The 22,234-nt window shown below is 38.0% G+C and overlaps 1 protein-coding gene across 1 annotated transcript in view; it reads right to left on the minus strand.

Moving 5' to 3' along the window:
* Nucleotides 1-3,886: 3,886 nt before the first annotated feature.
* The window catches only part of ccdc39 (coiled-coil domain 39 molecular ruler complex subunit), a 62,489-nt gene continuing 44,141 nt past the window's right edge, over nucleotides 3,887-22,234 (minus strand). Inside the window, exons 17-20 of the mRNA XM_061928862.1 lie at nucleotides 5,688-5,828; nucleotides 5,439-5,618; nucleotides 5,249-5,337; nucleotides 3,887-4,041 (exon numbers count right to left, since the gene is read on the minus strand). Coding sequence (XP_061784846.1) covers nucleotides 3,906-4,041; nucleotides 5,249-5,337; nucleotides 5,439-5,618; nucleotides 5,688-5,828 — 546 coding nt within the window. The 3' untranslated portion in view covers nucleotides 3,887-3,905. The remainder of the gene's footprint in view (nucleotides 4,042-5,248; nucleotides 5,338-5,438; nucleotides 5,619-5,687; nucleotides 5,829-22,234) is intronic.

Below are 22,234 nucleotides of genomic sequence, written 5' to 3' on the forward strand. Positions count from 1 at the left end.
CACTTGTTTTAATAAATAAATACAGCGTTTTAAAAGTATACACAATCTGTGTAAATACATTAGTCTGTAGTTAAAATGACTTGAAAGGACTCGAAACTCAAAATGCAGGACTTGGGACTTGACTTGAGACTTTCCACTCTTGACTTTGGACTCGACTCGGGACTTGCCTGTCTTGACTCGAGACTTGAGGGCAAAGACTTGAGACATACTTGTGACTTGCAAAACAATGACTTGGTCCCACCTCTGCCTTTTTTGTTTTAGCGGTGCTATACTATCAATGGTTTCGCGCAGAGCATTGTCAAAGTTGTTAGTGAGGTTATCAATAGAGCCAACATAATTTGGGAATGGTGCCATTACCGAAGGCAGTAGGTCAGCAAGAGTCATCGTTGTGGCAGCATTAATGTTGCGGCTGCTATAGCAGTTATTATCATTATTAGCTTGTTGACAATGAGTCAGAACTTCGAATTTTATAAGGTAATGATCGGACATTACTTTTGAATACGGGAGTATCGTAACTTTGGAGGTGGTGACACCCCTGACCAGCACTAGATCTTTCGTATCGGTTAAGAGGCTTGGATCAAGCGTCCAGTCAATGTTTGGCTTTACCGTGTCTAATTTCACATTTCACTTCCCTTTTCTTGGATGCTTTGCCACCAGAAGATTCAGCCTCATGCTTTTCCCCTCCTCCCACTTTTAGCACTTTGGCCACAGCGAGTCAATCACATGAATTGTTTCAGCTTTAGTTTTTACTTCCTGATCCAACCCTGGCTTGGAATCTAACCCTGGCTTGGAATCTAACCCATGCGAGGCAGAACTGCCAAATGTGATTAACTATCATTAACAGAAATAAAACTATAAAATGTGTGAAGTCAGCACAAAGCGTCAGATGGACAGAACAACTGTGCCAAGAGCCAAGGTCCAAGATTTTCTTCTGCTTGGAGATGACACATATCTAACATTAACAAACACACCTTGATGAGTTACCCACTAGATTTCTAAAGTCTGTGCTGAGCAGTTTGTCACCACAATTCCTTCATCTAGTTAACGTCTCACTTCAGACTGGAACATTTCCAAAGGCCTTAAAGGGGCTGTTTGCAACATTTACACAGATGTCTAGAGGGCGCTAACTTTCCAATTGATTTCACACAGCATATCCCTCCTTTCTTTCGGCTTCTAGGCCGTAATGATGTAACTACATACGTACGTAACTCATGCATTAGCTTTGGGTGTTGTTAGCTAATAATAGCGACTTGAATAGTTAGCGTTAGCTGTCATTGAATGTAAATCTTATCTTAACAATAACATGATTGCAAATGGTTTGTTGCCTCTCTCGGACTGCTTTTCTACGTGTGCACCTGCCTCTGCATGTACGTGTTGACGAGACAGGGCGAGTGACCGCCGTAAACACCAATCATTTCATACGGTCAACTTCACGGACAAAATATGGACTTCACAGCATAAAAACAACGGCAGACATGAATTGTAGATGAGACTAATATTTGTAGCAGGAAATCAACTGCAAACAGACGTATCCTTTTCCTCATTAGCGTCACGATCTCAGCAGCAGGAATATATCCAACTTTGTCTTTCACGGACGAATGTTTAATTAGTGGAGCCCTCAGATGTAAAGACATTGGTGCATCTAATGGTTTCTTCTCTAAATCCTTGTGAGTATCAAATGAAGTGAGGTCAGTAACGTCTTGCTGATGATAAATGCTTTCAATCTTTAAAAACAATATTTTTATTAAGAGTGTAAAAATCCACTCCATCCCATTTGAAATATGTATTTTTTAATGATCGCTGTTATATATGCAGATAAACCTTTCTGCATGGATTCAGGTAAATAAACAGTAGCCTAATGGGACTCTAGACCAGGCCTGGGCAATTATTTTGACTCGGGGGCCACATTTGGAGAAAACAATGTGTCTGGGGGCCGGTATATCTATTTTTAGGAACACTAATACAAAACCTCACAATAATGTCTGATTGAATGCTAAAAACGTCATGACAGACCGCCTTAAAAAACGTAATGGAATTTTAATTTTTTCTATGAAGGATAAAACACTGAATATTGACAAAATATGAACGTCACACCCCCTTTCGATCGACATATTTTACAATCAAGTGGAACGCAACAAAAATGCGACAAACAGTGAAATATGAACGCGAAGGGTACAAAATAAACCCACCGACAATCTGATATATCGCTAAGCTTTAGAACTTTGTTGTGAAAATCTCCCTCCGCGTCTGTGGAAACGCTTCCCGCCCACACGGCCTGGTGCCTCGTCTGAGCTGCTGTGACATAGATTACCATAGTAACTAATTAGATGACCATAGTAACTAATTAGATGACCATAGTAACTAATTAGATTACCATTGTAACTAATTAGATGACCATAGTAACTAATTAGATTACCATAGTAACTAATTAGATGACCATAGTAACTAATTAGATTACCATTGTAACTAATTAGATGACCATAGTAACTAATTAGATTACCATAGTAACTAATTAGATGACCATAGTAACTAATTACAGTACCATTGTAAATAATTAAACTACCATGGTAACTGGTATATCATCCCAAAGCGCAGATTCCAACCATTGAAATACTTAGTATAGTTGAAGTCTTCAACTATAGGCAGTTTCATTAACGTCCTCCCAGCGCGGCAACAACACACAACAACAGCAGTCACGTTTTCGTCTACCGTAAAGCAGTTTGTCTGCCGTAAACAGCAATGTTGTGACACTCTTAAACAGGACAATACTGCCATCTAGTGCATTTGATGAAAGCACTTTTGTGCGTGCCACACAGCAATGCATCATCAGAGAGGGTGTTCAGCATGGTTCGAAAAATAGTGACAGAGAATAGAACAAGGATGGACAATTCAACCCTTAACTCATCAATCAGTAGATGAGTGTTATGTGTGTGTATTTGTGTAAATAAATGAATACTGAAATTCAAGTATTTATTTTATATATATATATATATATATATATATATATATATATATATATATATATATATATATATATATATAATAAAAGAAATATATTTTTATAGCTAGAATTCACTGAAAGTCAAGTATTTCTTGTATATATATATATATATATATATATATATATATATATATATATATATATATATATATATATATATATATATATATATGAAATACTTGACTTAGTATTTCTAATATATATATATATATATACGAAATACTTGACTTGGTGAATTCTAGCTGTAAAAATACTCCTCCCCTCTTAACCACGCCCCCACCCACGCCCCCCACCTCCCGAAATCGGAGGTCTCAAGGTTGGCAAGTATGACTTACAGTAGGGAAGGGATTCATATGACTCCGTTCCTGGGTGTATCTTGCGTAAGAGGAAGAGGGTGGGTTAATCATTTTGCAAAGTAGTCTGCTGAACATTGGGGAAAGTGCCACTCTCCACACAACATTGACGGAATCACAACAAAACATATTTTAAGGTATTCAACACCCTACTGCCATCTGGTGGCTAAAGTGGATAGTGCAATCACTACAATTCGTCACGTTTCATGTCTCAGGCAAACCGCGACGAATGGGCCCATATGTATGCCCTTCCTACTGAACAGTATACTTAAATATGTATATGTTTTGTATGCGGCTGCTTGTATTTCCCTAAATCCATGATTGCCAAGTCCATGCTTGACAAAAGAAACACTTCCTGTCCTAATTTGAATCAGAATCAGAAGAATCAGAATCAGAAGAGTTTTTATTGCCATTGTTTGAGAACGGGTTCACAAACTAGGAATTTTACTTGGCGCAATTGTGCAGCATGAAACACATATAACACAGAATAGAATAACATGAGCTGTAACTGAGCTATCAGATCTTGGTGTTCTTTTAGTAAAAACAGCACCTTATGGACTCTTTAAGGTGCGGCTGGTCGAAACAGGAGAGGTGGGGAGAGGCAGATCGCATCCCAGGACCACAGTATTCAGTCGAGTGGACTGAGAGGCGGAGGTTCTGGAACTGCTGGCTGAGGATGCAAGAGACCTGTAACACAATGTCAAGAATAATACGATTTACAGCACACAAAGCATCAGATACAGTAGAAATTGCGTGTGAATGCTGAAAACCAAACTGAAATGCTAACAGTTAGCCCGCTAGCCAAATGAGCCAAAAAAAAGCTAACATGCTAATGCTAATACAAACCCCGTTTTCATATGAGTTGGGAAATTGTGTTAGATGTAAATATAAACGGAATACAATGATTTGCAAATCATTTTCAACACATATTCAGTTGAATATGCTACAAAGACAACATATTTGATGTTCAAACTGATAAACTTTTTTTTTTTTTTTACAAATAATCATTAACTTTAGAATTTGATGCCAGCAACACGTGACAACGAAGTTGGGAAAGGTGGCAATAAATACTGATAAAGTTGAGGAATGCTCATCAAACACTTATTTGGAACATCCCACAGGTGAGCAGGCAAATTGGGAACAGGTGGGTGCCATGATTGGGTATAAAAGGGAATTCCATGAAATGCTCAGTCATTCACAAACAAGGATGGGGCGAGGGTCACCACTTTGTCAACAAATGCGTGAGCAAATTGTTGAACAGTTTAAGAAAAACCTTTATCAACCAGCTATTGCAAGGAATTTAGGGATTTCACAATCTACGGTGGAGAATCTGGAGAAATCACTGCACATAAGCAGCTAAGCCCGTGACCTTTGATCCCTCAGGCTGTACTGCATCAACAAGCGACATCAGTGTGTAAAGGATATCACCACATGGGCTCAGGAACACTTCAGAAACCCACTGTCAGTAACTACAGTTGGTCGCTACATCTGTGAGTGCAAGTTAAAACTCTCCTATGCGAGGCGAAAACAATTTATCAACAACACCCAGAAACGCCGTCGGCTTTGCTGGGCCTGAGCTCATCTAAGATGGACTGATACAAAGTGGAAAAGTGTTCTGTGGTCTGACGAGTCCACATTTCAAATTGTTTTTGGAAACTTGGACGTCGTGTCCTCCGGACCAAAGAGGAAAAGAACCATCCGGACTGTTATAGGCGCGAAGTTCAAAAGCCAGCAACCGTGATGGTATGGGGGTGTATTAGTGCCCAAGAAATGAGTAACTTACACATCTGTGAAGGCACCATTAATGCTGAAAGGTACATACAGGTTTTGGAGCAACATATGTTGCCGTCCAAGAAAGAGTTGAATTTAGAACCTAAATGAGTGAATGTCCTACCTGGGAGAGGCAGAGCTGCGAGCTGAGTTTGTTTTGAAGCTCCGGTGGCTGCCGGGAGTGGAGGAAGGAGACGGAAAAGAGAGGTTGGCCTGAGAAAGGAAGAAAATTCAACAATAAATCGAAGGATTTTGTTGAAAGTAAAATTCTATAAAGCCTTTGAGTTAGTCAGTGTGACTGAATGGCTGCCGACCTGAACAAAGTATTTCTCCAGTGTTGACCTGAGGTCAGGTTGGTCCTGGATGGCGTCATGAAGCATCTTGTTGATACTCTTGTTAAAGTCTTTTAGCAGCTTCAGCCTGATGTCCTTCTCCTCAAATGTCTCTGAATTGGTGTTTCTGGATGAGCGGATCTTTCGCGTCAGTTTGGAACACTGGTAGCAAAAAAATATATATACATGTAAAAGACGGTTTTTGCGTTTTGTGCCATCACGAAATCAAACCTGTTTGGTGGCCCTTTGAATCTTTTCCTGCTGGGAAGCAAGCTCCTTATTCAGTTTGCAGATGAGGGACTTTGTGTGTTCAATTTTGTCGTTCTCAAGCCGTTTAGCCTGTTGCAGATCCTCCAAGGTATTGTTCATGTCCTGGACAAAAGGATGTAGAGCAGGGATGACAAACTGGTTTTCATTGAGGGCCACATGGCAGTTATGGCTGCCATCAGAGGATCGCTTGTAACAGTAAATATTGTATGAATATGCTTCTGGATTTCATTATCCATCCATCCATCCATCCATCTTCCAGCAGCCTAAGCAGGGAAGCCCAGACTTCCCTCTCCCCAGCCACTTCGTCCAGCTCTTCCCGAGGGATCCTGAGGCGTTCCCAGGCCAGCCGGGAGACATAGTCTTCCCAACGTGTCCTGGGTCTTCCCCGTGGCCTCTTAGCGGCCGGACGTGCCCTAAACACCTCCCTCGGGAGGCGTTTGGGTGGAATCCTGACCAGATGCCCGAACCACCTCATCTGGCTCCTCTCGATGTGGAGGAGCAGCGGCTTTACTTTGAGCTCCTCCCGGATGACAGAGCTTCTCACCCTATCTCTAAGGGAGAGCCCTGCCACCCGGCGGAGGAAACTCATTCCACTTGTACCCGTGATCTTGTCCTTTCGGTCATAACCCAAAGCTCATGACCATAGGTGAGGATGGGAACGTAGATCGACCGGTAAATTGAGAGCTTTGCCTTCCGGCTCAGCTCCTTCTTCACTACAACGGATCGATACAGCGTCCGCATTACTGAAGACGCCGCACCGATCCGCCTGTCAATCTCACGATCCACTCTTCCCTCACTCGTGAACAAGACTCCGAGGTACTTGAACTCCTCCACTTGGGGCATGGTCTCCTCCCCAACCCGGAGATTGCACTCTAGCCTTCTCCGGGCGAGAACCATGGACTCGGACTTGGAGGTGCTGATTCTCATCCCAGTCGCTTCACACTCGGCTGTGAACCGATCCAGTGAGAGCTGAAGATCTTGGCCAGATGAAGCCATCAGGACCACATCATCTGCAAAAAGCAGAGACCTAATCCTGGAGCCACCAAACCGGAAACCCTCAACGCCTTGACTGCACCTAGAAATTCTGTCCAAAAAAGGTATGAGCAGAATCGGTGACAAAGGGCAGCCTTGGCGGAGTCCAACCCTCACTGGAAACGTGTCCGACTTACTGCCGGCAATGCGGACCAAGCTCTGACACTGATCGTCTGACACCCATTGGCGTTGTTAGGCCTATTTTAGGGGGGCTCAAAAAAATCTTTTTTTTTTGTTTTTGTTTTTTTACAAATACATGCCGACATATTTATTATAAAGTGGCCCGAATATGAGTTTAAATAAATAATCATATATCCTGTCATTATTCACTCAGTTCCCCTCACTTCATCACGTAAGGTAGAGAGCCCTTTTAGTGCGTCGGTATCCAATCCATTCCATTTGTTCATACAGAAAATGCCCACATCACTCAAACTCCAGTCCGCATTTTCTCTGCGACCTTGTTTGCGGTCCTTGGACTTGTTCATATAGAAAATGCCCACATCACTCAAAATCCAGTCCGCATTTTTTCTGCGACCTTGCTTGCGGTCCTGCAGGTGTACGAAGCACATTAGCACACAGCACTGCAGAACAAGAACGTGAACGGATGCAAAATGGACATAAGAAACTTTTTCAAGAAAGTATCATCACTGCTTGTAGTAAAATGTATTAGCTCCACTTTACACCAGGTCTGTGTTTGACAAAAAGTTACATTCCCACTCTAAAACAATGCTGCTACTTAGTTAGCTAGTTAGCCTGAAATGCATCATGGGTCCTGGTTATTTATAAAGTTAAATGTGCACTCTTTTTTACCATTTGCTATCTTTGGGGTTACTTCCTTCTGGAGCATCAGCTGTGTTTCTCACTTTACACATGGAAGAGAACAGGTGCTGAGCTCATTCACGTATGACTATCATCAGTAGATAATAATAATAATCACTCCACAACCCCTATTGACCTGTAGGAGTCAGGGCAGAGGAGCACAGAAAGTGAGAGGAGAGAAGCCTCTACTGGAAAGGTGAGTAGGAGAATAATGATACATATAAATAAATATTTAAAAAAAATGTTTTTTAAATGGCTTATTGATAAGTCATTTGTTTTATTTATTTCTGGGTGGATCATGTTGACTATTGGTCCTCCTAATTGTCAATCATTCTGGTGATGATACATACGGACACATATATATATATATATATATACAGTATATATATATACATATATATATATATATATATATATATATATATATATATTATTATTATATATTATTATTATATATATTATTTATTTATGTAATATATTGTATTTGTAATCTACTTTACATTTGATTCCAAATCTCAAAGTGCTACAGAATTACAACCATTGACGTTGTTAGGCCTATTTTGGCATTGTAATAAATAAATAAGATAAAAATGGCTTATCGATAAGCCATTTGTTTTATTTGATGTATATATATATATATATATATATATATAAACCCAGACACCATCATTGTAGTCATTTTTCTCCTGCGTGGACTTCCGTCTTCCTTTACAATGAGTGAAGCTGCACGAAACCTTGTGTCTGCAATTGTAAATAATGTAGTTTTTAAGTTTTGTGTTTCTTGTAGAATCTATATAAAGTAATATACATTAGCCTATTGTTAAAATAATGAAAAAAACGTCAAAAAATATATTTGTTTTATTGTATTGTTACATTAATAGCTAATGTATTATTATAGGATGGCTTGTTAAACATTTCATAGGATTTTCAGAGGGAGGAAAAACCAAGACATTTAATATAAAATGTAAAATGAATGAATACATAAAAAGAAAAAGAAAAAAATGGTTAAAAGCCATCGCCCTGGGGAGCATTTATTTTCGTCCCGTGCATTTTTTTTACCGTCCCCGGGACGACGGGAGTACGTTAATCTCAGGCCCTGGAAGTTACATTTAATTGTTTGCATTATTTGTTTCAGCATTGCACTTTGAAGATGGTCCCTCAGCTCTGTGACAGTTTTGGCTCTTTTTCAGATCAGCAGACAGACTCTAAGTCTTTCTTATTTACAGTATATATAAACCTTTCTCATTTCTATTCAAACGTCCATATATATTTAATTTCCTTAATGGCTTACCATAATATATATATATATATATATATATATATATATATATATATATATATATATATATATATATATATATATATATATATATATATATATATATACATTAGATATAAGCCAAATTATCCCGATCCAGATATTACTTTAATTCAAGTAATTGAGTAATATTTCCAGGGCTTGAATTTACAACCATTTTAGTCACATATGTGCCCAAAATGTAATCTGTGCAACTTCAAAATATTTGGGAACAAACAATTATTGTATTGTGAGTTCAGTGTATCTTGAAGGATCATGCAAGTAATTGTTTCTTGTTGATGCTGTAAACAAAATGTCACTGAGCAAACCCATGTTTGTTGTTGTACTGAACACAGATTGAAAATAAACCGACTGAAATAATAATAATAACAATGAATAATTTCTAAGTCTTTGTTAGCCGTTTGTGAAGTTTTGTGCTCGTGCGCTACGTTCGCTCGCATCCTGTGCATCTCCTGGGGGCTAAGCCCCCCCTGTCCTTAAAAGCTATTGATGTTCCTGTATGTTGGTAGCATTTTGTTCCACATTAAGTCTCCAATTAGCTTTTTATATGAGCCGGAAAGAATGATATACCATTGCCAGGATGGCCCGGTGGTTAAGACTCTTGCTTAGGATTAAACAGTTCTGGGTTCAATACCAGACGGTTTGACAGTATTTTATTCCACTATTTTATAGTCGTTTACCCAGCAACAAGTCCCTGATTACCTTTCTATATGAGCCAGAAAAACATGTTCACAACACCCAGGATGGACCGGTGGTTAAGATTCTTGACATGCAATAAACAGTCCTGAGTTCAATACCTGTTTGGTTGACAGTATTTTGGTCCACCTCTTGTGTATTTTACCCAGCAAAGAGTCCCTGTATAGATTTCTATACAAGCCGAATACAGGCTTTCAAAAGATCCAGAATAGCACAGTGGGTAAGACTGTTGACTTGGAATGAAGGGTGCTGGGTTCAATCCCAAGTAAGTTGCCAGTATTTTGTTCCACCTTAAGTCTCTGATTAGCTTTTTATATGAGCCGGAAAACAGGACTTACCAGTGCCAGGATGGCCCAGTGGTCAAGACTCTTGATTAGGATTAAGCAGTCCTGGGTTCAATACCAGTCGGGTTGACAGTATTTTATTCCACTGGCTTATAGTGTAGTTTACCCAGTAACAAGTCTCTGATTACCTTTCTATATGAGCCAGAAAAACATCTTCACATGACCCAGGATGGCCCTGTGGTTAAGATTCTTGACATGCAATAAACAGTCCTGAGTTCGATACCTGTCTGGTTGACAGTGTTTTGGTCCACCTCTTGTGTATTTTACCCAGCAAAGAGTCCCTGGTTAGCTTTCTATACAAGCTGGATAGAGGACTTTTACAAGGCCCAGAATAGCACAGTGGGTAAGACTGTTGACTTGGAATGAATGGTGCTGGGTTCAATCCCAGGTAAATTGCTGGTATTTTGTTCCACCTTAGGTCTCTGATTAGCTTTTTATATGAGCCGGAAAGAAAGGCTTACCAGTGTCAGGATGGCCCAGTGGTAAAGACTCTTGATTAGGATTAAACAGTCCTGGTTCAATACCAGACGGTATGACAGCATTTTATTCCACTATTTTATAGTGTAGTTTACCCAGCAACAAGTCCCTGATTACCTTTCTATATGAGCCAGAAAAACATCTTCGCAAGACCCAGGATGGCCCAGTGGTTAAGATTATTGACATGCAATAAACAGTCCTGAGTTCAATACCTGTCTGGTTGACAGTATTTTGGTCCACCTCTTGTGTATTTTACCCAGCAAAGAGTCCCTGATTAGCTTTCTATACAAGCCGGATAGAGGTATTTTACAAGGCCCAGAATAGCACAGTGGGTAAGACTGTTGACTTGGAATGAATGGTGCTGGCTTCAATCCCAGGTAAGTTGCTAGTATTTTGTTCCACCTTAGGTCTCTGATTAGCTTTTTATATGAGCCGGAAATAATGGCTTACCAGTGCCAGGATGGCCCAGTGGTTAAGACTCTTGAATGGGATTAAACAGTCCTGGGTTCAATACCAGTCGGGTTGGCAGTATTTTATTCCACTGGTTTATAGTGAAGTTTACCCAGCAACAAGTCTCTGATTAGCTCTCTATACAAGCCGGATACAAGAGTTCTCAAGACCCGGGATAGCACAGTGGGTAAGGCTGTTGACTTGGAATAAAGGGTGCTGGGTTCAAATCCAGTAAATTGACTTGTATCTTCTGAAGCTTTGATTGGAAGTGTTGGATGATATATTTCACCTCCATGTGTAATGAAAACATAATAATTAACTTATTTTTTTAACTGTTCCAATTAACTTTTTTTTAAATTGTACCCAGGAGAGCTCATTGGTCAACGCTATCTATTATTAAGTTTTACTCTTATTCCCCCCACCTCAGGAATTACACTCACACGCGCACACACACACACTCACTCTCTCTCACACACACACAGGTAACCCCTGAGGTGTATTCATTGACTATTTGACAATTATTATTATCTTTAGCATTGACTTCATTTTTTAACTTTATTTTATTCAAGCAACGAGCACATAACATTACTCAATTTATGTCGTTTTGACGACATTCAGCCAAATTAATGATTACTTGTCTGGGGTTTGAACCAGGTACCCCTGTATTGGGAGCCCACAGTGTTGACCGTTGAGCTATTCTGGGTCCCATCATAACCTGATTTTCGCTCATATACAAATGCAATCAGTGGACTATGATAGAAATGAAACAAAAACATACATTTTCCTAGTCGTGGATTTGAACCTCATACAACTGACTGAGAGGTAGCAGTCTTAGCCACCATGCTATGCAGGGTCTTGGTATAAGTTCATTTTTGTTCATATACAAATGCAATAAGTGAACTATTCTAGAGGTAAAACAAAACAACTAAACTTTCAAAGTAAGAGATTTGAACCCACCACTACTAACTGAGATGCAGCAGTCTTAACCACTATGCTATCATGGGTCTTGCTGAGTTGGGATTCTGGGGAGCCCACAGTGTTGACTATTAAACTATCCAGAATCTTGTTGATTCATGATTTTTGTTTATTTACAAATGCAATCACTGATATATGATAGAGGTAAAACAAATTCCTCAACTTTAAAAGTCAAGGATTTGAACTCAGTACTACGGACTCAGACGCAGCAGTCTTAACCACTGTTCTATCCTGGGTTTTCTTCACTGATGTAATGGTGAACTAGTAAACTAGTAACCTACGATTGAGGTGATACAAAAACATAGAACCAGCTATTTTTCACCCTGAGAAGAGGTGACATCCCTGCAGCAAACATCTGCTGAGCGCGTCATTCTCGATGTAGGTGGTGCCAGGATGGCCCAGTGGTTAAGACTGTTGATTAGGATTAAACAGTACTGGGTTCAATACCAGATGTTTTGACAGTATTTTATTCCACTATTTTATAGTGTAGTTTGCCCAGCAACAAGTCCCTGATTACCTTTCTATATGAGGCAGAAAAACATCTTCATAAGACCCAGGGTGGCCCAGTGGTTAAAATTCTTGACATGCAATAAACAGTCGTGAGTTCGATACCTGTCTGGTTGACAGTATATTGGTCCGCCTCTTGTGTATTTTACCCAGCAAAGAGTCCCTGATTAGATTTCTATACAAGCCGGATACAGTATTCCAAAAGATCCAGGATAGCACAGTGGGTAAGACTGTTGACTTGGAATGAAGGCTGCTGGGTTCAATCCCAGCTGAATTGGTAGTATTTTTGTTCCACCTTAAGTCTCTGATTAGCTTTTTATATGAGCCGGAAAACATGGCTTACCAGTGCTAGGATGGCCCAGTGGTTAAGACTCTTGATTATCATTAAACAGTCCTGGGCTCAATACCAGTTAGGTTGACAGTATTTTATTCCACTGATTTATAGTGTAGTTTACCCAGCAAAAGTCCCTGATTACTTTTCTATATGAGCCAGAAAAACATTTTCACAAGACCCAGGATGGACCAGTTGTTAAGATTCTTCACATGCTATAAACAATCCTGAGTTCGATACCAGTCGGGTTGATAGTATTTTGGTCCACTTCTTGTGTATTTTACCCAGTAAAGAGTCCCTGATTAGCTTTCTATACAAGCCGGATAGAAGATTTTACAAGGCCCAGAATAGCACAGTGGGTAAGACTGTTGACTTGGAATGAATATTGCTGGGTTCAATCCCAGGTAAGTAGCTAGTATTTTGTTCCACCTTAGGTCTCTGATTAGCTTTTTATATGAGCCGGAAAGAATGGCTTACCAGTGCCAGGATGGCCCAGTGGTTAAGACTCTTGAATGGGATTAAACAGTCCTGGGTTCAATACCAGTCGGGTTGGCAGCATTTTATTCCACTATTTTATAGTGTAGTTTACCCAGCAACAAGTCCCTGACTACCTTTCTATATGAGCCAGAAAAACGTCTTCGCAAGACCCAGGATGGCCCAGTGGTTAAGATTCTTGACATGCAATAAACTGTCCTGAGTTCAATACCTGTCTGGTTGACAGTATTCTCTGATTAGCTTTCTATACAAGCCGGATACAAGAGTTCTCAAGACCCGGGATAGCACAGTGGGTAAGACTGTTGACTTGGAATAAAGGGTGCTGGGTTCAAATCCAGTAAATTAACTTGTATCTTCTGAAGCTTTGATTGGAAGTGTTTGATGATATATTTCACCTCCATGTGTAATGAAAACATAATAATTAACTTATTTAATTCTTTTTTTAACTGTTCCAATTATCTTTTTTTTTAATCGTACCCAGGAGAGCTCATTGGTCAACGCTCTCTATTATTAAGTTTTACTCCTAGTCCCCCCACCTCAGGAATTACACTCACACACTCATACACACACACACACTCTCTCTCTCTCACACACACCCACACACAGGTAACCCCTGAGGTGTATTCATTGACTATTTGACAAGTATTATTATCTTTAGCATTGACTTCATTTTTTAACTTTATTTTATTCAAGCAACGTGCAACATAACATTACTCAATTTATGTTGTTTTGACAACATTCAGCCAAATTAATGATTACTTGTCTGGGGTTAGAACCAAGTACCCCTGTATTGGGAGCCCACAGTGTTGACCATTGAGCTATTCTGGGTCCCATCATAACTTGATTTTCGCTCATATACAAATGCAATCAGTGGACTATGATAGAAATGAAACAAAAACATACATTTTCCTAGTCATGGATTTGAACCTTATACAACTGACTGAGAGGTAGCAGTCTTAGCCACCATGCTATGCAGGTTCTTGGTATAACTTCATTTTTGCTCATATACAAATGCAATCAGTGGACTATGATAGAAATGAGACAAAAACATACATTTTCCTAGTCATGGATTTGAACCTCGTACAACTGACTGAGAGGTAGCAGTCTTAATCACCATGCTATGCAGAGTCTTGGTATAGCTTCATTTTTGTTCATATACAAATGCAATCAGTGAACTATTCTAGAGGTAAAACAAAACAACTAAATGTTCAAAGTAAGAGATTTGAAGCCACCACTACTAACTGAGATGCAGCAGTCTTATCATAAGTCTTGCTGAGTTGGAATTCTGGGGAGCCCACAGTGTTGACTATTAAACTATCCAGAATCTTGTTGATTCATGATTTTTGTTTATTTACAAATGCAATCAGTGATATATGATAGAGGTAAAACAAATTCCTCAACTTTAAAAGTCAAGGATTTGAACTCAGTACTACAGACTCAGAGGTAGCTGTCTTAACTACTGTTCTATCCTGGGTTTTCTTCACTGAAGTAATGGTGATTTAGTAAACTACCGGTAGTAACCTACGATTGAGGTGATACAAAAACATAGAACCAACTATTTTGTGCCGTGAGAAGAGGTGACATCCCTGCAGCAAACATCTGCTGAGTGCATAATTCTCAACGTGGGTGGTGCTTCACTTCAGTGTTCAGGTTTGCAGTTAAGTTGCAGTGATAACATAACATTTATAGTAGATTGTTACTGTGACTGATTTAGTAAGTAAGATGACATAAATGTTCCCGCTCTAAACCGCATGGTTTTATATATATATATATATATATATATATATATATATATATATATATATATATATATATATATATATATATATATATATATATATCCTGAAAATATGCAAACAAATCTGTGTTTAGATAATTGATACTTCAAACTTGCATAAATATAACATGAATATAAGACAACTTGGCTTCTGAGAGCTTCAAATTGTAATGAATAAAATGGTAAAGTTGTTGATAAACAAGCAATTATTTTAATAATTAAATATGGTCATTTTAAATGAATTATTATGATAATTTAAAATTAATTATTTCAAATGTGTTTATTTTAATGTACCGGTATAATTCTATGGCTGGATGTAATAAGAAGTCAGAAAAAATACAAATAAAAATACAATTAATTTTGATGCTTTAGCAAAATATTATAAACATTTATTTCATTTTTATTTATTTTTTTAATTAATAAATATATTTATTTTTAGGTAAGATAAACATAATAATACAATTTATCTCTAGTCTGGATGATTTAGTTCTTGTCGCCCTGTTGTCCTCCTGTCATGAAAAAAGGCTGTCCTCACCCAGGTCCGCATGGAGCTTGGTTGGGGCGTGGCCTCCAAATCGGGAGATTTTCGGGAGAATATTTGTCCCGGGAGGTTTTCGGGAGAGGCGCTGAATTTCGGGAGTCACCCGGAAAATTCGGGAGGGTTGGCAAGTATGGCCTTTGGTAAGCGCCGGAGTGAGAAGAGGTTTTAAATTAATTACCGCCGGTGCGCTAATTCAAGGAAATACGGTATATGGCCCCCGGACGAATTTTTTTTAAGTGTAATTTTGAAGAATTTATCTGAATGTGCATGAACTATTTCTGTTCAAAATTCTTAGAAATGTCACATGTTAAATGTTTAAATATTAACTGCCAGTTTACTGTACCGTGCCAACTGTACTACTATATGAGTACTGTATTTTTCGAACTATAAGTCGCAGTTTTTTTCATAGTTTGGCCGGGCTCCAGTGCGGTTTATATATGTTTTTTGTCCTTCTTTATTATGCATTTTCGGCAGGTGCGACTTATACTCCGGTGCGACTTATACTCCGAAAAATACGGTACCTATTTTCTATTTTTTCTTTGAAAATAAAACAGCAAAAGTCCATTTGGCTGTCATCTGTTTTAAAGGGGAACATTATCACCAGACCTATGTAAGCGTCAATATATACCTTGATGTTGCAGAAAAAAGACCTTTTTTTTTTTATTAACCGATTTCCGAACTCTAAATGGGTGAATTTTGGCGAATTAAACGCCTTTCTATTATTCGCTCTGACGTCACATCGGGAAGCAATCCGCCATTTTCTCACTTTCGTCGGTGTGTTGTCGTGTTGTCGGAGGGTGTAACAACACGAACAGGGACGGATTCAAGTTGCACCAGTGGCCCAAAGATGCGAAAGTGGCAAGAAATTGGACGACATTTGTTCAAAATACGAGGGTGTGGGGAAAACCAACGAAATGGTCAGTCGTTTGTTCCGCACACTTTACAGACGGAAGCTATGCTACGACAGAGATGGCAAGAATGTGTGGATATCCTGCGACACTCAAAGCAGATGCATTTCCAACAATAAAGTAAAAGAAATCCGCCGCCAGACCCCCATTGAATCTGCCGGAGTGCGTGAGCAATTCGGGGACAACGGACCTCGGTAGCACGGCAAGCAATGGCGGCAGTTTGTTCCCGCAGACGAGCGAGCTAAACCCCCTGGATGTCTTGGCTCACACCGCTTCTACCGTTCTTATGCCACCGAAGATAATCAAGAGAAGAATATCGACCCTAGCTTCCCTGGCCTGCTGACATCAACTCCAAAACTGGACAGATCAGCTTTCAGGATAAGAGAGTGGATGAGGGTATGTCTACAGAATATATTAATTGATGAAAACTTTATTCATTACTCGCGGTTTTACGTAAATTATTATACATAAACTGTGTTTACCAATAATTTAGCTTAAAAACATTTTTTTTTTTCAATCATTCGAGTACATTCGGTTAGTCTTGTGTAATGCAGTATTTTGTGTCTATTTAGGTATGGTTAACCTGAGTGCTGAAATCGTGGAAAAATATATGTTCTTAGCGCGCCTGAAATGGGCTGTCTGCACTCTCAAAGTGCATGTTGTTGCCAAATGTATTTCATATGCTGTAAACCTAGTTCATAGTTGTTAGTTTCCTTTAATGCCAAACAAACACATACCAATCGTTGGTTAGAAGGCGATTGCCGAATTCGTCCTCGCTTTCTCTCGTGTCGCTGGCTGTCGTGTCGTTTTCGTCGGTTTCGCTTGCATACGGTTCAAACCGATATGGCTCAATAGCTTCAGTTTCTTCTTCAATTTCGTTTTCGCTACCTGCCTCCACACTACAACCATCCGTTTCAATACATGCGTAATCTGTTGAATTGCTTAAGCCGCTGAAATCCGAGTCTGAATCCGAGCTAATGTCGCTATACCTTGCTGTTCTATCCGCCATGTTTGTTTGTGTTGGCATCACTATGTGACGTCACAGGAAAATGGACGGGTGTTTATAACGATGGTTAAAATCAGGCACTTTGAAGCTTTTTTTAGGGATATTGCGTGATGGGTAACATTTTGAAAAAAACTTCGAAAAATAAAATAAGCCACTGGGAACTGATTTTTAATGGTTTTAACCATTCTGAAATTGTGATAATGTTCCCCTTTAATTACTGCCGGTGCGCTAATTCAAGGAAATACGGTATTTGGCCCCCGGACAAAAAAATTTTAAGTGTAATTTTGAAGAATTTATCTGAATGCACATGAACTGTCTCTGTTCAAAATTGTTTGAAATGTCACATGTTAAATGTTGAACTATTAACTGTCAGTTTACAGTACTGTGCCAACTGTACTTCTATATGAGTACCGTATTTTTCGGACTATAAGTCGCAGTTTTTTTCATAGTTTGGCCGGTTTATACATGTTTTTTTCCTTCTTTATTATGCATTTTCGGCAGGTGCGACTTATACTCCGGTGCGATTTATACTCCGAAAAATACGGTACCTATTTTCTATTTTTTTCTTTGAAAATAAAACAGCAAAAGTCCATTTGGCTGTCATCTGTTTTAATTATGAGACACATTCGTGTCAAAATCCTGATTTTTTTTTCATGTTGAAATAAGAAATTATTACTTTAAAACATACTTGCCAACCTTGGGACCTCCGATTTCGGGAGGGGGGGCGTGGTTGGGGCGGGGGCGCGGTTGGGGGCGTGGTTAAGAGGGGAGGAGTATATTGACAGCTAGAATTCACCAAGTCAAGTATTTCATACATACCGTATTTTCCGCACTATAAGGCGCACCGGATTATAAGGCGCACCTTCAATGAATGGCCTATTTTAAAACTTTGTTCATATATAAGGTGCACCGCATTATAAGGCGTATGGAATAGAAGCTACAGTAGAGGCTGGGGTTACGTTATGCATCCCGTATTTGCGAGACCTGCTGTGGCTCAATATTGGTCCATATATAAGGTGCACCAGATTATAGGGCGCACTGTCAGCTTTTGAGAAAATTAAGAGGTTTTTAGGTGCGCCTTATAGTGCGGAAAATAGGGTATATATATATATATATATATATATATATATATATATATATATATATATATATATATATATATATATATATATATATATATTTATATATATATATATATATATATATATATATATATATATATATATATATATATATATATATATATATATATATATATATATATATATATATATCTACATCCTGAAAATATGCAAACAAAACTGTGCTTGGATAATTGATACTTCAAACTTGCATAAATAAATCTTAAGGAATATAACATAACTTAGCTTCTGAGAGCTTCAAAATGTAATAAATAAAATGCTAAAGTTGTTGATAAACAAGCAATTATTTTAATAATTAAATATGGTCATTTTAGATGAATTATTATGATCATTTAAAATTAATTATTTCAAATATGTTTATTTTAATGTATAATTCTAAGGCTGGACGTAATAAGGAGTCAGAAAAAATACAAATAAAATAATAAATTTCGATGTTTTTAGCAAAATATAGTAAAAATGTATTTAGTTTTTTTAATTTTAATTAATAAATATATGTATTTTTAGGTGAGATAAACATAATAATTCAATTTATCTCTAGTCTGGATGATTTAGTTCTTGTCACCCTGTTGTCCTCCCGTCGTGAAAAAAGGCTGTCCTCACTCAGGTCCGCATGGAGCTGGAGGGGGTGTGGCCTCCAGCTCCGGCTGAAAATCGGGAGATTTTCGGGAGAATATTTGTCCCGGGAGGTTTTCGGGAGAGGCGCTGAATTTCGGGAGTCACCCGGAAAATTCGGGAGGGTTGGCAAGTATGGCCTTTGGTAAGCGCCGGAGTGAGAAGAGGTTTTAAATTGATTACCGCCGGTGCGCTAATTCAAAGAAATACGGTATATGGCCCCCGGACAAAATTTTTTTAAGTGTAATTTTGAAGAATTTATCTGAATGTGCATGAACTATTTCTGTTCAAAATTGTTAGAAATGTCACATGTTAAATGTTTAAATATTAATTGTCAGTTTACTGTACCGTGCCAACTGTATGAGTACCGTATTTTTCGGACTATAAGTCGCAGTTTTTTTCATAGTTTGGCTGGTTTATATATGTTTTTTGTCCTTCTTTATTATGCATTTTCGGCAGGTGCGACTTATACTCCGGTGCGACTTATACTCCGAAAAATACGGTACCTATTTTCTATTTTTTTCTTTGAAAATAAAACAGCAAAAGTCCATTTGGCTGTCATCTGTTTTAATTATGAGACACATTCGTGTCAAAATCCAGATTTTTTTTTCATGTTGAAATAAGAAATTATTACTTTAAAACATACTTGCCAACCTTGAGACCTCCGATTTCGGGAGGGGGGGCGTGGTTGGGGCGGGGGCGTGGTTGGGGGCGTGGTTAAGAGGGGAGGAGTATATTGACAGCTAGAATTCACCAAGTCAAGTATTTCATACATACCGTATTTTCCGCACTATAAGGCGCACCGGATTATAAGGCGCACCTTCAATGAATGGCCTATTTTAAAACTTTGTTCATATATAAGGTGCACCGCATTATAAGGCATATGGAATAGAAGCTACAGTAGAGGCTGGGGTTACGTTATGCATCCCGTATTTGCGAGACCTGCTGTGGCTCAATATTGGTCCATGTATAAGGTGCACCAGATTATAGGGCGCACTGTCAGCTTTTGAGAAAATTAAGAGGTTTTTAGGTGCGCCTTATAGTGCGGAAAATAGGGTATATATATATATATATATATATATATATATATATATATATATATATATATATATATATATATATATATATATATATATATATATATATATATATATATATATATATCTACATCCTGAAAATATGCAAACAAAACTGTGCTTGGATAATTGATACTTCAAACTTGCATAAATAAATCTTAAGGAATATAACATAACTTAGATGAATTATTATGATCATTTAAAATTAATTATTTCAAATATGTTTATTTTAATGTATAATTCTAAGGCTGGACGTAATAAGGAGTCAGAAAAAATACAAATAAAATAATAAATTTCGATGTTTTTAGCAAAATATAGTAAAAATGTATTTAGTTTTTTTAATTTTAATTAATAAATATATGTATTTTTAGGTGAGATAAACATAATAATTCAATTTATCTCTAGTCTGGATGATTTAGTTCTTGTCACCCTGTTGTCCTCCCGTCGTGAAAAAAGGCTGTCCTCACTCAGGTCCGCATGGAGCTGGAGGGGGTGTGGCCTCCAGCTCCGGCTGAAAATCGGGAGATTTTCGGGAGAATATTTGTCCCGGGAGGTTTTCGGGAGAGGCGCTGAATTTCGGGAGTCACCCGGAAAATTCGGGAGGGTTGGCAAGTATGGCCTTTGGTAAGCGCCGGAGTGAGAAGAGGTTTTAAATTGATTACCGCCGGTGCGCTAATTCAAAGAAATACGGTATATGGCCCCCGGACAAAATTTTTTTAAGTGTAATTTTGAAGAATTTATCTGAATGTGCATGAACTATTTCTGTTCAAAATTGTTAGAAATGTCACATGTTAAATGTTTAAATATTAATTGTCAGTTTACTGTACCGTGCCAACTGTATGAGTACCGTATTTTTCGGACTATAAGTCGCAGTTTTTTTCATAGTTTGGCTGGTTTATATATGTTTTTTGTCCTTCTTTATTATGCATTTTCGGCAGGTGCGACTTATACTCCGGTGCGACTTATACTCCGAAAAATACGGTACCTATTTTCTATTTTTTTCTTTGAAAATAAAACAGCAAAAGTCCATTTGGCTGTCATCTGTTTTAATTATGAGACACATTCGTGTCAAAATCCAGATTTTTTTTTCATGTTGAAATAAGAAATTATTACTTTAAAACATACTTGCCAACCTTGAGACCTCCGATTTCGGGAGGGGGGGCGTGGTTGGGGCGGGGGCGTGGTTGGGGGCGTGGTTAAGAGGGGAGGAGTATATTGACAGCTAGAATTCACCAAGTCAAGTATTTCATACATACCGTATTTTCCGCACTATAAGGCGCACCGGATTATAAGGCGCACCTTCAATGAATGGCCTATTTTAAAACTTTGTTCATATATAAGGTGCACCGCATTATAAGGCATATGGAATAGAAGCTACAGTAGAGGCTGGGGTTACGTTATGCATCCCGTATTTGCGAGACCTGCTGTGGCTCAATATTGGTCCATGTATAAGGTGCACCAGATTATAGGGCGCACTGTCAGCTTTTGAGAAAATTAAGAGGTTTTTAGGTGCGCCTTATAGTGCGGAAAATAGGGTATATATATATATATATATATATATATATATATATATATATATATATATATATATATATATATATATATATATATATATATATATATATATATATATATATATATCTACATCCTGAAAATATGCAAACAAAACTGTGCTTGGATAATTGATACTTCAAACTTGCATAAATAAATCTTAAGGAATATAACATAACTTAGATGAATTATTATGATCATTTAAAATTAATTATTTCAAATATGTTTATTTTAATGTATAATTCTAAGGCTGGACGTAATAAGGAGTCAGAAAAAATACAGATAAAATAATTAATTTTGATGTTTTTAGCAAAATATAGTAAAAATGTATTTAGTTTTTTTAATTTTAATTAATAAATATATGTATTTTTAGGTGAGATAAACATAATAATTCAATTTATCTCTAGTCTGGATGATTTAGTTCTTGTCACCCTGTTGTCCTCCCGTCGTG

The sequence above is a fragment of the Nerophis lumbriciformis genome, linkage group LG33 (assembly GCF_033978685.3).
Source record: "Nerophis lumbriciformis linkage group LG33, RoL_Nlum_v2.1, whole genome shotgun sequence".
NCBI classification, from domain to species: Eukaryota; Metazoa; Chordata; class Actinopteri; order Syngnathiformes; family Syngnathidae; genus Nerophis; species Nerophis lumbriciformis.